The 15,946-nt window shown below is 38.3% G+C and overlaps 1 protein-coding gene across 1 annotated transcript in view; it reads right to left on the bottom strand.

Annotated features, from left to right (window-relative positions):
* COL9A1 (collagen type IX alpha 1 chain) overlaps positions 1 to 15,946 on the bottom strand; it is a 96,523-nt gene that overhangs the window by 50,583 nt on the left and 29,994 nt on the right. The window contains exons 10-21 of the mRNA XM_030929603.1: positions 15,239 to 15,313; positions 14,872 to 14,907; positions 14,679 to 14,741; positions 8,240 to 8,293; positions 7,562 to 7,597; positions 5,953 to 6,026; positions 5,633 to 5,657; positions 5,223 to 5,276; positions 3,883 to 3,936; positions 3,181 to 3,213; positions 2,351 to 2,407; positions 296 to 349 (exon numbers count right to left, since the gene is read on the bottom strand). Coding sequence (XP_030785463.1) covers positions 296 to 349; positions 2,351 to 2,407; positions 3,181 to 3,213; positions 3,883 to 3,936; positions 5,223 to 5,276; positions 5,633 to 5,657; positions 5,953 to 6,026; positions 7,562 to 7,597; positions 8,240 to 8,293; positions 14,679 to 14,741; positions 14,872 to 14,907; positions 15,239 to 15,313 — 615 coding nt within the window. The remainder of the gene's footprint in view (positions 1 to 295; positions 350 to 2,350; positions 2,408 to 3,180; positions 3,214 to 3,882; positions 3,937 to 5,222; positions 5,277 to 5,632; positions 5,658 to 5,952; positions 6,027 to 7,561; positions 7,598 to 8,239; positions 8,294 to 14,678; positions 14,742 to 14,871; positions 14,908 to 15,238; positions 15,314 to 15,946) is intronic.

Below are 15,946 nucleotides of genomic sequence, written 5' to 3' on the forward strand. Positions count from 1 at the left end.
CATCAAGGAAAAAAGCTGAGTGTGATTGATTTGAAAAGAAAAGAAAAGGTAGTGACACAGGAAAAAATGAAAATGTCTGGTGCCTTATTTGTAAGTGTTTTTTGTAAATAAACAACTTTAGAATACGATGTTTAGTCAAATATTGATGCATCTGCTTAGAACTTATCAACCATTATTTGAAAAAGAAGGGCAAAATATCGTGGTTCATTATTTCCTATAATTCCTAATTTCTTATAATGAAAGTGACGAATAACTCCTAATCACAATTTATCCACTAAATACCCATTCTCCTTACCTTGTGTCCTTGTCTTCCTGGTTCACCAATTTCTCCTTTAGCTCCTTTATGACCCTAACAAATGCAAAATAAATAATTGTCCTGAGTTTGGTACAGAAAGTGATCAGAAGGCTCATAAAGTGATCCTGCTTCCCTAAATCAGTGCCACTGTATTACTAAGAAATGGGTTATGTCATAAAGAAAATCAGTGCATTGAATGACCTTAACAGCACCATGACTGCCATATATAATTAATATCAGTTTTACTTAATAGAAAAACACTGCTCTAGAATAACAGACACTTCATTACCTAGTTCATTGATAACTGTCTGTTATTTCCTAGTCCCTGTTTCTCCAACTTCCTCACACGGGTTAGGAGCATTAAGTCTTCTCTAGTGCCGGGAACTTAACCTTTCAGAAGTGACAGCCTTGACCAAGCTCAGCTGGCTATCCCCTGCCCTCTGAAGGCTGCTCTGAAAACCTCTTCGGCCTCCTCCATTCCCACCCCCTTCCTGGTGGTGGAGGAAGGGCTGGTATAAGTGGACTTTCTCTGATGCACAACCTTCTGCCTCTTTCTGTGTACTGTTTGTTTGTTTGTTTGTTTGATATGGAGCTTCGCTCTTGTTGCCCAGGCTGGAGTGCAATGGCGTGACCTCTGCTCACCGCAACCTCCCCTCCTGGGTTCAAGCAATTCTCTTGCCTCAGCCCCTGAGTAGCTGGGATTGCAGGTGTGTGCCACTATACCTGGCTAATTTTGTATTTTTAGTAGAGACACAGTTTCTCCATGTTGGTCAGGCTGGCCTCGAACTCCCAACCTCAGGTGATCCTCCCGCCTCAGCCTCCTAAAGTGCTGGGATTACAGGTATGAGCCACCGCGCCCAGCCTACTGTGTACAATGTTTAAGTGCAAAGGGAAAGCAATAAAGGGCAGTGGATGAAAGCTGCACTGCATGAGAAGAAGATCCCTGTCTTTTCTTGTCAGGCCACCTGTCCTAAGCATGTGTGTGCTTTGGGTAGTAACAGGAGACAAAACTGTGAGACAAGCATTCCAAAATGAAAACTGTCGGAACTTTCACCCCTCAAAGAAGTCTTTTTGAAAAATAGGACACCTGTCCAGGCCTGAATCTTCTGCAGTTGAGGGAACCCACCAAAACTACCCTTAGAAAAACCCTAATGGAAAATCAGTGCCTTGGGGCCTTTCAGTTCACAGCAGAGCTCCATTGGTCTGGAATGTCTCAAAATCACTTTAGACTCAGAGACTAGAGAGAGAGAAAGCTATTTATCCCCAGAATTTGGTATTTATTTGTTTGTATGGAAAATTTTCAAGTAATTATGATGGCAGACAGAGAAAAATACTTTTGGAAAGTCTCTTTTCCTGACTATTTTGTGCAGTTTTTCAAATTTTTTTTAACTAAAAGTTTTCAAATACATTATGTACACAATCCCCTCCAAGTGCCCCACCACTCACTATCTCCCTTAATAGGAAGCACTTTTTTTTTTTTTTTTTTTTTTTGAGACAAGGTCTCGCTCCACCACCCAGGCTGGAGTGCAGTGGCACAATCACAGTTCATTGCAACCTTGACTTCTCGAGCTCAAGTGATCCTCCCACCTCAGCCTCCTGAGTAGCCAGGACCACAAGTGCACGCCACCATGCCTAGCTAATGTTTTATTTTCTGTAGAGACAGGGGTCTCCCGCTGTTGTCCAGGCTGGTCTCAAACTCCCGGGTTTAAGCAATCCTCCCACCTTGGCCTACCCAAGTTCTAGGATTACAGGCATGAGCCACTACACTCAGCCAGGAAGCAAACTTCTGAATCTTAATTTGGTGTTCTAAAGTCTCTCAATCCAATGCATTTCATTGGTATTTCTTCCCTGAACTAGAAAGCCATCCTATGATTAAACATCCATGTCTTGGTAGGAATACATGTCAAGGGCAGCTGGAATTGCTAGGATTGAATAAGCACTATTTGCCTGATCGATCCAAGTGAGGTCTCTGTACCAGGAAGGTTAATGCTTAAAGTAAAGGCTCCATTTTATCTGTGGATAATACTCTTAAAATACTGGAAGTTTTTCTCTTACCCTCATGCCTGGTAGGCCTGGATATCCTGAGCGACCTGGTGGACAGGCATTGGGACACTGCCAGGGAGAGAGAGAACAAAGAGAAAGACAGACAGATAGAGTGCATAAACTAGGACTCCCGCTTTGTGACAAAGTCTTTTTTTAAGGGATTCCAGTTACAGAACTCCATTGCAATAATATTCATTAAATAATTCTAAACACCCCTTTCCTTCTTATTATTATTATTTCACATTTAAAGCCAGAAATATTTCTAACTAACAGAAAAGTGTAAAGAATATAATACCCTCCTCCATGAATCTATCATCCAGATTTAATAAATGTTAATATTTTGCAACATTTATTTCAAATCTAATTTATTGAAGAAAATATGTTTACAGATAACCTATTGTACCATGACAGGATTCATTTCCCCTTCCCATTCCACTAGACTAGCCACATCCTGAGGTTCATGTCTCCCATCAAAGGGGCCAACATTGCATGTAGTGCACATTACCACCATCATTAGACTGTTAATCTATGAGCAAAACAAATCCTAGAGGAAGTTATTTGAATTCTATCTCTTTAAAACCTGGATGCTCTAGTGAAAAGCATGTCTTAGTCATAAAGTAAAAAGATTATAGAAGAACAAAGATACATCTATAATGAAAAATTATTAGTCTGAGTAGATGCAAGCCAGTAGTCCACCAGTGTTACAGACTGCTCTGCCATCTGAGTGAAAGGAAAACACGGACACATAGTATATTCCAGGGAGATCTTTTAAAGAAAGCTCATTTGCAGACTATATGGCCTTTGAATTAAAACTATATTTTGTTCAAAGGAAAGCATCTTACCAATGGATCTCCATCATGAAAGCCAATTGTTCCCTAAAGTAAATAAAATATTAAGGGTCAGAATACAATTAAATAATGAATTCAAACATACTAATAATACGAAGTTCATCAGGCAAGAATATAAAATATATTTGTTTAATAAAATATAAGAAACTAATAGGAGCAGATAATATGCTAATATTCTAAAATCCTGACTCATGGGCATGTTCTCTTTGGAGAGTCTCTTTGGGCATGTTCTCTTTGCAGTAGATTATTTTGGGAAGGCATTGAAGGGAAATGAAATAAGAGGCAAAATAGAAAATGTGGGGAACTCTGAATTACAAATAAAAATACGAATTATCTTCTATTTAAACTCCTATTCTTTAAATTTTTCTTACTACGAAAACCTTTGTAAAAACTAGTTCATTTGAAAATGCTTCCTTTATGTATCTAAGTTTTGAGCATTTGAGACATCACAACTGTCAAAAGACTTCAAAAGTAATGAGTAAGATATGCCCTGTAAAAACCACCTTTTAAATTATTGTGATTCCTCTACTTCTTGCCCTAAAAAGACTCACGCCCTGAGTGCAGGAAAAATTTGATAGCCATTTTGGAAATTTGGGGCAATGACTCAATTAATAGGAACTTCCATTTTGGGTTCTTAGATTTTTTTCAACCCTGACTCTCAGACACAAAGAGAAATTCAAGCTGCAAATAACTTACACTGGGTCCTGGGGGGCCAGGGGGGCCGGGTCGTCCTCTTCTCCCAGGGTCACCCTAAGTTATTTGAAAATTGTGACACAGTGGTTATACATGTGTCAAAACACAGTACATAAAAACAGTGAGGCATGAGAGAATGGTATTACTGGAAACCCCCACCGAGCTCAGCCATGCATAGACCTGCCACCAAAATCGATGGGTGGCCCATAATCCAATTAGTTCTACAAAATGAGAATAATAAAGGCATTCCAGTCTCATCGAGGTAATAAAACAAGTCAGAGAGAGGCTAGGGGAAAAAGCAAAGCCAATTCTTCTCTATAGGATGAACATTTGATCTACTCTGAAAACAAATTGGAAACACTACTTATTTTTCTAGTTGATTTACAGAGGACCCAGAGCAACCTATACGGCTAGTGTCATCTTGCTAACCAGTGCAAAAGAAGGCTTGCACTCAGTCTGAAGCTGTGAAATGGAAGTTAATCGCTGCAGTGCCTGACTCTTGCTAGTGCTGTTCACCCACAATCTATCACTTGGTCTGTCACTGCACCTGTTGCAATGGGTCAGAAAATCAAAGAAAGCTACATCGAAGTAAACCGTTCGGATGAAAATGGGCTCCAATTACTCTTAACATCCAGTGTTTACTCTTGGCACATTTTCCTTCTTGATGTTCTGCCATAAAAAGTCGGAAGTACCTCACAATTATTTTAACTTTACAATCATTTCATATTCATTCATTTGTTCACTAAATAAATTTGCAAACAATGAGCACATGTAGAGGAACAAACAAGGTATATGATACATGGCCCCTTCCCACAGTGAGTTTACAATTACCCACCTTCACATAACATCACTATGTCAACGTTTTTGAAATGTTTACTTAATATCAATATGAAGCATTTTATATGAGACATTTTTTATGAAGTCCAGCTCTTTAATGTTTAAAGTTAAATTTTGTTGGCTGAATTATAACTTAATGATCCTAACATAAATACACATGGTAATAATTTTAGGCTATTCACTTTTATTTCATGCAGAGAGCCTAATACAAAAGCCACTAGACTCCAGTCCTGGCTGAGAGTCTGTAAAATGAGGACGACACTCTCTTACTTGACAATCTGGAAGTTGGGAAGAAGAGTTTAGCTGAAAAATTTAGGAAAAAATTAAAATCACTCTGCAAAAAATATTATTATTCCTGGTCCACACCAATATTATAAACTGGAATGAAATTCATCTGCTATGTTTTGGTTCACAAGTGGAAATGTAGAGTTAGGGTAATTTGCTTTCCCAGGTAACATCTTCTATTAAATCAGCAAAGGTCTATCAAAATGCACTGTGGTACTCACAACAGGTCCCACACGGCCAAGCTCTCCAGGGAGTCCTGCTGTCCCAGGAGGACCCTGAAGGCAATAAATCAAAGCAAATGGTCATTTATGAATATTTTTACAATCTATCATACATGATATCAAATATGATAAATAATAGAATTACATTTCTGTATTAGCTTTGGTTTCCAATGACACAATCACTCATTTGATCAAACTTCAATTATTTAAGATAAAGCAGAAATTTCCTGAATTAATAAACACTTGGTTTAGCAGAATAAGGGTATTATCCTTAGTAACCACCTAAGATCTTGTAGGTAGAACACTATAAACACCACTGAGTAGACTGTTAGTAGGAGAATAAGGTGGGGATTTGAGAAATAGGACATTTTTATAGACTGTGTAAAAATAAATGATGAAGTGATACTTACAGGGGGTCCAGGAATACCACTGGCCCTAAAAGAGTACAATAAAAATGTTTATAGCATGATGTTTATACTTAGTATAAATATGAATGTAGACATAACTCAGCTAAAATAAACCATAAACTCTATTACTAAAAATGATGCTCATTCTAAAGAAAGCACTGAATAAAGAAAAGCAAACATGGCTCTGCTTCTAAAGGAAGCAGAAGCTTATTTCAGCTACTCAAACTTTCCTTTGATGTCTACGCTAACTGGGATTTTTCCAAATTTTTTTTAAGGAAATCAAAGTAAAGAAGCCTTCCATGCTTGCCCTCAAGAGAACTTACCGTAACTCATAAAGAGGTGCATCACAACAGGAGAGTTTACAGATTTTATTCATTTGTAGCGTTTTATAGGAAACCTACATTAAAAGCATTCTAGTTCTACAATCTACAATAAATTATGTTTAGAAGTTCCCCAAACAAACTTTCAGCACAGAGAGGCAGGGACAAAAAAGGGTCAGAAACACACCTCCCTTTCAAAAGGTTAGGCTGTATTTTCAGACACTAAATCCAGTAGATATTGAAAATAAAATGGTGTCACTCCTGAAGTAACCTACAATGGGATGCTAATTTAATATGTTATATTTGATTTTTAAGCTAGTCATTCTATTTTATTATTTACATTTATATCTCTTTAGCAACACCAAACTTTATACAATCAAGGATTGAACCACATCTTATTCATCTTCCTAGCCCCAACTCCTAGCACAGGGCCTAGCATATAACAAAACCTAATAATATGCTTGTTGAAATTAAAACTGAATATCAGCCGCCTAGATCTCTGTTCTCTCTCTGTAATTTCCAAGTTCAATTTTTTCCCCTTGGGATTTCTCATTATTCTTTTCTCTCCTACTTTGGCTAGAATAGCTTTTATTCACAGCTGTCTGTGATATGATATTGATGTTAGCTTTTCACTCCAGACTTGCTTTTCTAAAATACGCGTATACCAAGCATCCCATGGATTCAATGCACTGATAATGATATTATTATTTCTAATTAGTTGGGCAGGCAAAACAAGCAAGAACTTCACATGGTCAGTATGTTTTAATAATCGGTGGGATTTTAAAAGGCATTGCTGGAAAAATGACTCCAGTTTGAACACTTTAATACATAGGCCAATTCAGGAAATAAGTGTTATGCTTGAAAACACCAAAGTCATCAATAAGTTATTTCATTATCAGAAACCTAGATGTTCAACAAATTTCACTAAACAAAAATGGCATCTCTGTAAGATGTTGAGATTAAGAGCTGAGTTGAAAAATATGGGAGAAAGGCCAACAAGCTGTTCACTTCTGAAAATAGGCTTATAACAGAAAAGATGACATGCTGAAATATGGTAAAGAAAATAGCACAAATAGGAAAACAGAAGAAAAAATACAGATTAACGACAAGAGTAAAAGTGGAACAAAGAGCACAGCAGATAGGAAAAGCAGCCTAAGAACTTAGTCCTCTTATATATACAAATAACACAAACCTGCCACACTGTGCAAATATAGAAAAAGACTAGTCAAGGAATCAGGCAAGTGATAATATCTGTTTAGTTGATATTTCCTTAGAGATAAAACCAGTTGTGAAGAATGTGGTGTGATACCATAGTCTAAACATTGAATACTTAAATTTGCTCTTGTTACGCAAGAAGTATTTTCTATCATTGCAGGTAAAGAGGGAATTGTCTACTGGAAAATACCACCTACAAATAGAATAGATATTTTCTACTGTACATTCAAACTCCTCTAAAATTTTTCCACTCACAGTAGGAATGCTTACCATACCAGATGTCACCAACTTATTTGTCATGGATATTATGCAGAAAACTGCATCTAAAGATTTCACAATGGCAGAATTTGACCTAAAGATAGGAAATTTTCAATTCTGTAGCTTTACTTTTACTTACTGGAAATCCACGAGATCCAGGCACACCAGGTTCTCCCTAAAAACAAAAATAGTTTCATTGTACTGACCTTTCATAACATGAATATGTAATCATGAAAACTGCATAAATATTGAAAGCATTAAAACACCCCATTATGGTGTTTTTATTTTTTTTTTTTTAATTTCCAACTTTTATTTTATGTTCAGGGGTACATGTACAGGATATGCAGGTTTGTTACATAGGTAAACAGGTACCATGGTGGTTTGCTGCACAAATCAACCCCATCACCCAGGTATTAAGCCCAGCATCCATTGGCTATTCTTCCTAATGCTCTCCCTCCACCCACCCTCTATTTTCTGACAGGTCCCTGTGTGTGTTGTTCCCCTCCATGTGTCCATGCATTCTTTTTATTCAGCTCCCACTTATAAGTGAGAACATGCAGTATTTGGTTTTCTGTTCTGCATTAGTTTGCTGAAAATAATGGCTTCCAGCTCCATCCATGTCCCTGCAAAGGACATGATCTTATTCCTTTTTATGGTTGCATAGTATTCCACATCATAGTGTTTTTAAACACAATTATAGTTGAACAAGTGCATTTTAGATGCTTCATAACTTAATGTTAGTTGGCTTGCAAACACTACAATAAAAATATACTTCAGCATTTTTGTACAAGCAATTAATACCAGATGGCTAACTTACTTTTTGTCCCTTTGGCCCAACAGAGCCAGGGGATCCATCAGGTCCTGTTAATCCCTAACAGAGCAAGACAATGATGTTAGAACTATCATAACATCCTTAGGCAAACCACTAAGTAGAAAACTTTCATTTTATTTATTAATCATCTACAGGATGGTTACATATGCATGATGCAAATATTTGTAACAAAATAACCTTACTATAGTCTTACTCAAAAGTAAAGATTAACACAAGGTCTGCCTGTTGTGGTTATTTCTTCTTGATAAGTTGTATCATATTCCTAACTTCTTGCTAATTGCGTTGTTTATCACAGGGTTCAATAATTTAGTGTTTTTTGTCCCTGCTTTGAAAAAAAACTGCAACATAGCAATTACAATGCTGTAACAGCCAAGACTGGTAGGTCTTGGTTCTGTCATTTACTCAGGTTTATTTACCTCCTTTACTTCATTTATGAAACAAAAATACTATGTATCTCTCTACAGGACAAAAATCTCTGTCTACATTATGACAATGTCTTGGAAGTCAATACAATATTTCCTCAATAGGAATTAAACAGAAACAATCTCATTATTGCGTTATAGCCACTAACAGCCCCCTAGCCATCTTCTAGCAATGACAATTGCTTATCAAATAATATCAATTCTTAAAGTAGAAACATTTGAAAGCATACATGTTTCTACATTATTTTTCTTAGTAAAAATAGCTATAATTAAGAATATACGTTCATGTATGCCACTCGGTATGTAAAATTTAAGCCTATTATTATAAATCACATTTATAATTATCATATTTGATACTAAAGCAGTTATTAAATACATATTCTAAACATTCTTATTTTCCCTACTAGTACTTACTTTATCATCATCCTCAACATAAAACATGTATTAAAGAATGATAATATCACGCGTATACAAGAATTTCCACATTTGGTAAAGATACATTTCTACTTTTAGTTTTTTTCTTTGCTCTTTGACACTTTCGGATGCTGTCATTTACAATGTAATCTTGAAATTATACCTTCCTAAAGATAAACATGATATATATGTGTGTACATATACATACATGCCTATATAAGTATCTTATAAACCCTTTCTATTATCAAGATTTTGAAGAAGACCCGAACAATATTAATTGAGAGAGGGATCTCTTGAAAAATATGAAAGCCGTACTTAAAAATGGATGACCAAAATTCATATTTAGTCTGTCATGGTCCAAATAAACATCCATAAAATTTCTTCACATAATTCATATAGAAAACTAGTTCACTGGCTACCATTTTTACATTTCTCTACATTAATTAATTTTCCTAACAATGTCACAGAGTGAATCAAAGCAAGTAGAAAAAAATGAGTTGAAAATGTTAATTACTGGAAATTTACCAAAGAAGAAAAATATTAAACACACACAAAAGAACTTCTGACAGACTGCCTTTGATTTTCAAGAGCCCTAGTCTAATTACAGCACTGTAATTTGGGAACAAACCTCAACATTATTAATTGCTAAGCACCTATGGTAATGAAATGTTTGCTTTGGCATTTCACAAACAAACCACACATCCAGGAGCGCTCTCTGGACGCACATATAGCGTGTAAATTTTATAAACCTCTGGGTATATTTAACGAATTGAACCTCTAACTCTCAGTTACTGCATTAAACCCTCCCAAGACCAATTCTGGTCAACTTTCATACACACAATCAACTAACATTCTTCAACCTGTGACTGGAATAACTGACAAGATTGGAGGACAGTTACTATAAGGCAGAACCAAATAAATAATTGGATAACCTGGAATCTGTCTTCAGGTTATTTCGTATTAAAAATATCCTCCATAAGACATGCTAAACTATGTCAATCACTGGAAAGTTCTCTGAACTAAGTTGAAAATGGATTCTGGTGTCAGATGTTACAGTGACACATGTTATGAAATAACTATGCAGAAAACCATAAGCTCCATAAGGACAAGAATCACATGTCCATTACAGTCCTAACATGTTGCCCTGGCGTCTAACCACTCACGACATGATTACTGCATGCAATAAGTTTAAGGAGGCCTTCCAAGTGGAAGGATATTACACTTATTCCTCCACATCGTCTTTGTATTCAGCTCAAATCCTGATCCTACCACTTGGCAGCTGTGGAATCATGGGCAAGGTCCCTAACTGCACAGTGTTCTAGATGCTGTTCCTCATTGAGAAAAGGTCCTACAAACAAACAAACCAAAATCTAGGTATTAACCATAGCACTGTATTTCCTGTCCTCATCACATTTCCTCGATGACTGAATATTTGCACCTACACTGATCTTTCAGAATAATTTCTTAATAACTCACAATTCTAGTTATAAAGTATTTGCCACAGATAATAGTTGCATACATTCAGAGAATACAAAGGACCCGTAACCTCTGCCTGTAAAAATTATCACAGTTTAGCTATAATTCTTATACTTTATTCTAATTTCTCTTCTGCTTATCTCAAATAGATGGTATAAGAAAGAATAAAATACTGTTTTTAAAGGTCTCTCTGAGCATGTCACAACAAATAGTACATATAAAAATATCTCTATTAGGCCGGGCGTGGTGGCTCATGCCTGTAATCCCTGCACTTTGGGAGGCCAAATGAGGTCAGGAGATCGAGACCATCCTGGCTAACACGGGGAAACCCCGTCTCTACTAAAAATACAAAAAAAAAAAAAAAATAGCCGGGCATGGTGACTGGCACCTGTAGTCCCAGCTACTTGGGAGGCTGCGGCAGGAGAATGACATGAACCCGGGAGGCGGAAGTTGCAGTGAGCCGAGATCGCGCCACTCCACTTCAGCCTAGGCGACAGAGCAAGACTCCATCTCAATCAATCAATCAATCAATCAATAAAATCTCCATTAATATAATTGCTGACAACAGCACAGCTGTCCTAAGTTTAGAACCAAGTTCTGTCTTATCTAATTTTATCTGTCCATAAGCCAAAAAAAAAAAAAAAAAATCAACTTAACCTGAAAAAAGGGCAGATTTGAGTTGAAATACACAGACCATACACATAACACATACATAATTCTCAAAATCCAGTTTGCAATAAGACCTCCTAATTCTTATTTCAAAGAAAGAAAAGAAGAAAACATTACCAGTAGCAGAAAAAAGTGCCTTCATATGAATGTTCATACAGACAAACTTCTATATATGATAATATTGAAGCTGACTGTGTTCTGAACTTCATGTTACTGTTTGGCAGAGAATACCAGTCCTCAATGGAGATTTCCTTCCAGCATTCTGACAGCTCAGCTGGTAGGACTCAAGGCATACTTCTACAAGCATGACTGCTATGACTCATTTACATTTTCTGCCAAAAATCCATTCAACATAGGATAATGAACACTGAACAGGGTTCCTTTCTGATCCTTTCAACCATCATCCAATTAACCATTTTTTAACATTATCAAAAAATAAGCCTTGTAATGACCCAAAGAGCAGAAGATGAAATGATTCGAGGTTTAAAGTCCTACCAGCACACTCAGGTTCATTTACCAAGAAAGGACTGTTGAAGGTCTCCTACTTACTTAGCTCCCCTAAGGCCAAGGAAAAACAAATAGCAAATTCTGATCCAGTTACTGTGTTTCATTATTCTCAGAGATGTCCATTCTCAATTTAGAATAAAAGTTTTTTTAATGTCAAATCAGTCAAAGAGTGAAATAAGAAAACTTTTCACTTCCAGATGTCTCATGTGGCTTCAATTCAAAAGTCAGGGAATATAAAACATACCAATATTTATAAATAATTATAAAATATCAATTACAAACGGCTGTTATTATCCATATCATTCTTCTTGATCGGTGACTTAGGTACTAAAAATTCACTATCACTTTTCTCTCTATTCTTGCTATTCTCTCTCATCTATTAAGAACGTCACTTGTATTTGCATGAGGCAGAATTGCCTGAGGAGTCTAAAAATCAAGACATCTGGACTATTTTGCTATCTTAGCTACTAAATAACTCTAGTTCTCTGAGGAAGCCACTTGTCTTCATAATTATTCAGTTTCCTTATCTATGGAAAGTAATATTAGACCAATCTACTTTCCAGGTTATTGTGGGTTAAGAGAAATATTTGTGGCAGTGCTTGAGGAAAAAGTTCATGTAAATGCAAACAGTACAGTTAATTTTTCCCTGAGATCTAGAAAATGCCTAAAATACTGGCACATACATGGATTTCCTTTTTCCTCCCTTTTTCTCTCTTTCTCTTTTGCTTTCCTCTCCTGTCTCAGCAGACTAAATGGGCTCATCATTTTCTCCCTGAGGCCAAAGTTCAATAATTTAAGACAGCTTATTCTTTTATGTCTTTTAATATTTGAAATCTGGTTTGTGCTGCACTGTGGTTCTGCAAATAAAGACAAAGTTACTTGAAATTGTTTTCCATGTTGTACTTCTAAAAATTTCACAGCACTTTCATTTGTTTATCCAAAATTTCTGTTAGAGTGGGGAAATTACTTTATAAGCAAAACCAAGGATTGTCTTTATGACACCATGGTATAAGGTAAAGAGAAGAATTTGTTGAGCAAGCTACAAAACCACTACTGAATTGGGGGAAAGATAAGTCTAACTTTCTGTCTGACATTATATTGCAGCTTAATAGCAAGACAAGCATTCAGATGACCCATTTATGCTTCAATTACCAAAATAAATTTTTGAAATACAAAATAAATATTTTATTTACCAAAATAATTTTTTTAATTTAGTCAGAAATTTTCTTTTCATCCAAGACTAAAGGCTGATTGAAATTTCAAAGGAATATAGAAATAAATTTAAGCTACATTAGGCTACCAGCTTGTTCAGTAGCCTTGCATTTATCAGACTCTTTTTATTATGGTATGACAATTTCAAGTAATTATCAATGTTCTAAAGAGTTTGACTGCCAACAAGTTATATTATTTCAGTTCATATTACATTATACAAACACTCTTTTGAGATTTAGTTTTTACTATCCAAATATTAGTCCTTGGGTGCCTCCTGTACTGCTAATTTGCATACACAGAAAGTTCAAACTAGGGGCTTTGAAATGTAAACCAAGATCCATTTCCTAAAATACTATGTGGTGAAACCCTGTCTCTACTAAAAATACAAAAATTAGCTGGGCATGGTGGAGGGCACCTGTAATCCCAGCTACCATTGCACTCCACCTTGGACGACAAGAGCAAAACTTCGTCTCAAAAAAAAAAAAAACACTAAATAGTATAGACACAGTATAAACAGACACCTTCATTATGGGAATCCTGACAAAGAAAGCACACCTTAATAACAGTAAAAATCCAGTTATTTATTTTTCTTTCAAAATGAAGGATCTGTCAAACTGTAGTCAAAAATTCTTGGAAATCATAATTATAGGTTTTCGGGTGCTTTCTTTCATTTGGAAAAGTCTTTAGTTTTTGGAAAACACATAAAGTGGTAACTTGGAGAATAACTTGAGTGATGCACCATGGTGCTCTCTAAGAACGGACGCCATTTCTTACTTCATTTTGTATTCCAGGGACAAAGTCAAGGACTGGTCTGTAATGGGTCCTCATTACACATTGTTAGAATGCATGGAAAGAGGCTGAGAATCCTGAAGTCATTTGACTGTGAAGAAGTATTATTTAGTGTTAGGTTTACCGTATAACTCAGCATTTGATGGAGATGTGGGTAAACCGGAGAAAGCTTACTAGTTCCATGCAATCCTAGCCAGCTCATTTCTGCCAGTAATGCCAGCCAGGAAAACTCCATGGAAAGAGGAAAAGCTAGTTTTGAATTTCTAAATTCAAAACTAGTTTTTTTGTTTGTTTGTTTGTTTGTTTGTTTGTTTGTTTGTTTAGTTTCTTATCTGATGATACGGGCTTTCCTGCCGGCCCCATCCCCCCGCACATCCCCACTCACTTCAAGTGCATCTTTCTTTTTCACATTCCTTGGGATTTAGGGGTGCTCTGGCCCTTTGCCTACCTGAAGGCTCTTTTCCTAAATTAATGCAGGGAGTGCCAATGAAAGAGCAAGGGCGAAGGCTAGCTTCCAGGAGCCTGCCAGCGGACTCACAGCAGGTAAGCCGAGGCCAGTACAATCTACTGCCATCCGTACCCGCTCTGCCCGCAGTGGGGCTGAGAGTTCACAATGTGCACTGTGAGGTCACGGTTAGAGACAGGAAGCCGGTGTCCGCTGCTGTTTTCTAAGAGGAAGAAATGCCAACGCCTCCTAGAGAGAGGTATCCTCACCTTCACAAGTGCTTTTGCAAAAGCTGCCAGCTCCTCGATCAGTCAGGCGCTGGCAGGAGGCCAAGTTTAGAGCCACAGCGCATTCCCTCTCTCTCGCTCTCTCTCTCTCTCTCTCTCTCTCTCTCTCTCTCACACACACACACACACACACACACACACACACTTATGCATACCCACCACACATCCCAGGCTGGGCGCCCTCCCAGCACTCGCCTACTCACATCAGCGCCAGGTGTGCCAGGCTTGCCTGGAGCTCCTGGCTTTCCCGCTTCACCTGCAGGACCCTGAGCAGGGGGAGAGGGGTGCGGGGACAGGAGAGAAAAAAGGTGCAAAGTTGAGACCCTTCAGACACAGGAGGCTGCAAAACACGTCTAAAGGAAGGAAGTGGAGCACCATTTGCTCCAATCAACTTACCGGGGGGCCTGGGGGGCCCTTAGGACCTCGGTCACCCTGGAGGGGTAAGAGAAAAAGAGAGAGCTGTCTATGAGCGGGATAGGCTGGGGACCCCACTGGGACAATTCCAGGAGAGCTCACTACATGGATGGGGATGGTGTAAGGGTCAAACGTAGAGGTTCATGACCAACAGGGACACCTCTCCCTCCAAAAATCCCCGGGCTCCTAGGATTCAACCCCCAAATCTCGCCCATGTCCGATCCTGCCTTTAAGTGGGGTGGCAGGAAGGGGAGACCCTGGTCCTCTCTAAAAACCTACAGGAGCCCTGGGAAAAGAATAGGAAAGGGCAGGACCAGGGAACAGAGGTGGCCTGGAGATAGAAACTTACGTCGATGCCGTCTATGCCCGGAACTCCAGGGGGGCCCGGAGGCCCTGGAGGACCCTGCTCGCCCGGGGGACCTCTCTGGCAAAAATAGCAGACATAGGTTAGTGGAGCACATCGGGCAACAGGGAGCAACTGAGCGCGCTCCCCTGAAGCCCCCGCCTCCGTCGGGTAAAAGATACCTTCCAGAGGAGGCCGGGTTTTTGAAACCCAACACAAAAATGTCTCAGATCTCCAAGCAAGCGCAGCTTTGGTCTCCGCCATACTCTAATGAGCTAAACTGTGGAGCTAGAGCAGGATTGACGCCCTCAAGGTTGGGGGAGGCTTCCCTGGATCTCACCTCCGCAGAGTGCATGAAACCCAGGAGGAGTTGTGGAAAAGGGAGGGTCTAACGCCTTTTTATCCTCAAAAGGATTCAAAAATGAAAATGGCGCTCATTCGATACTTCGATTTATCAGTCATTGCAGGTCAGTGTTTTGGCCAGAATGGAACAGCCAAGAACAGAGACTCCACACCAAGATCTTTGTCCAGTAGAATGGGGAGGTGGGGGGTATGCTTGAGGAAAAGATTTGGGAGGATTAGGGCAGGGCAGCATTGAGACCAGTGCCTGGTCTCATTTCAGTTTTACCTGCAGTGACACCCCCTCAGTTCCTTGAATTAGGTCTTTGCATCTAGCTTCAAAATTACACCAAATTTCAGACTGACCCTAGGACG

Source organism: Rhinopithecus roxellana, chromosome 4 (assembly GCF_007565055.1).
Source record: "Rhinopithecus roxellana isolate Shanxi Qingling chromosome 4, ASM756505v1, whole genome shotgun sequence".
Classification (NCBI taxonomy): domain Eukaryota; kingdom Metazoa; phylum Chordata; class Mammalia; order Primates; family Cercopithecidae; genus Rhinopithecus; species Rhinopithecus roxellana.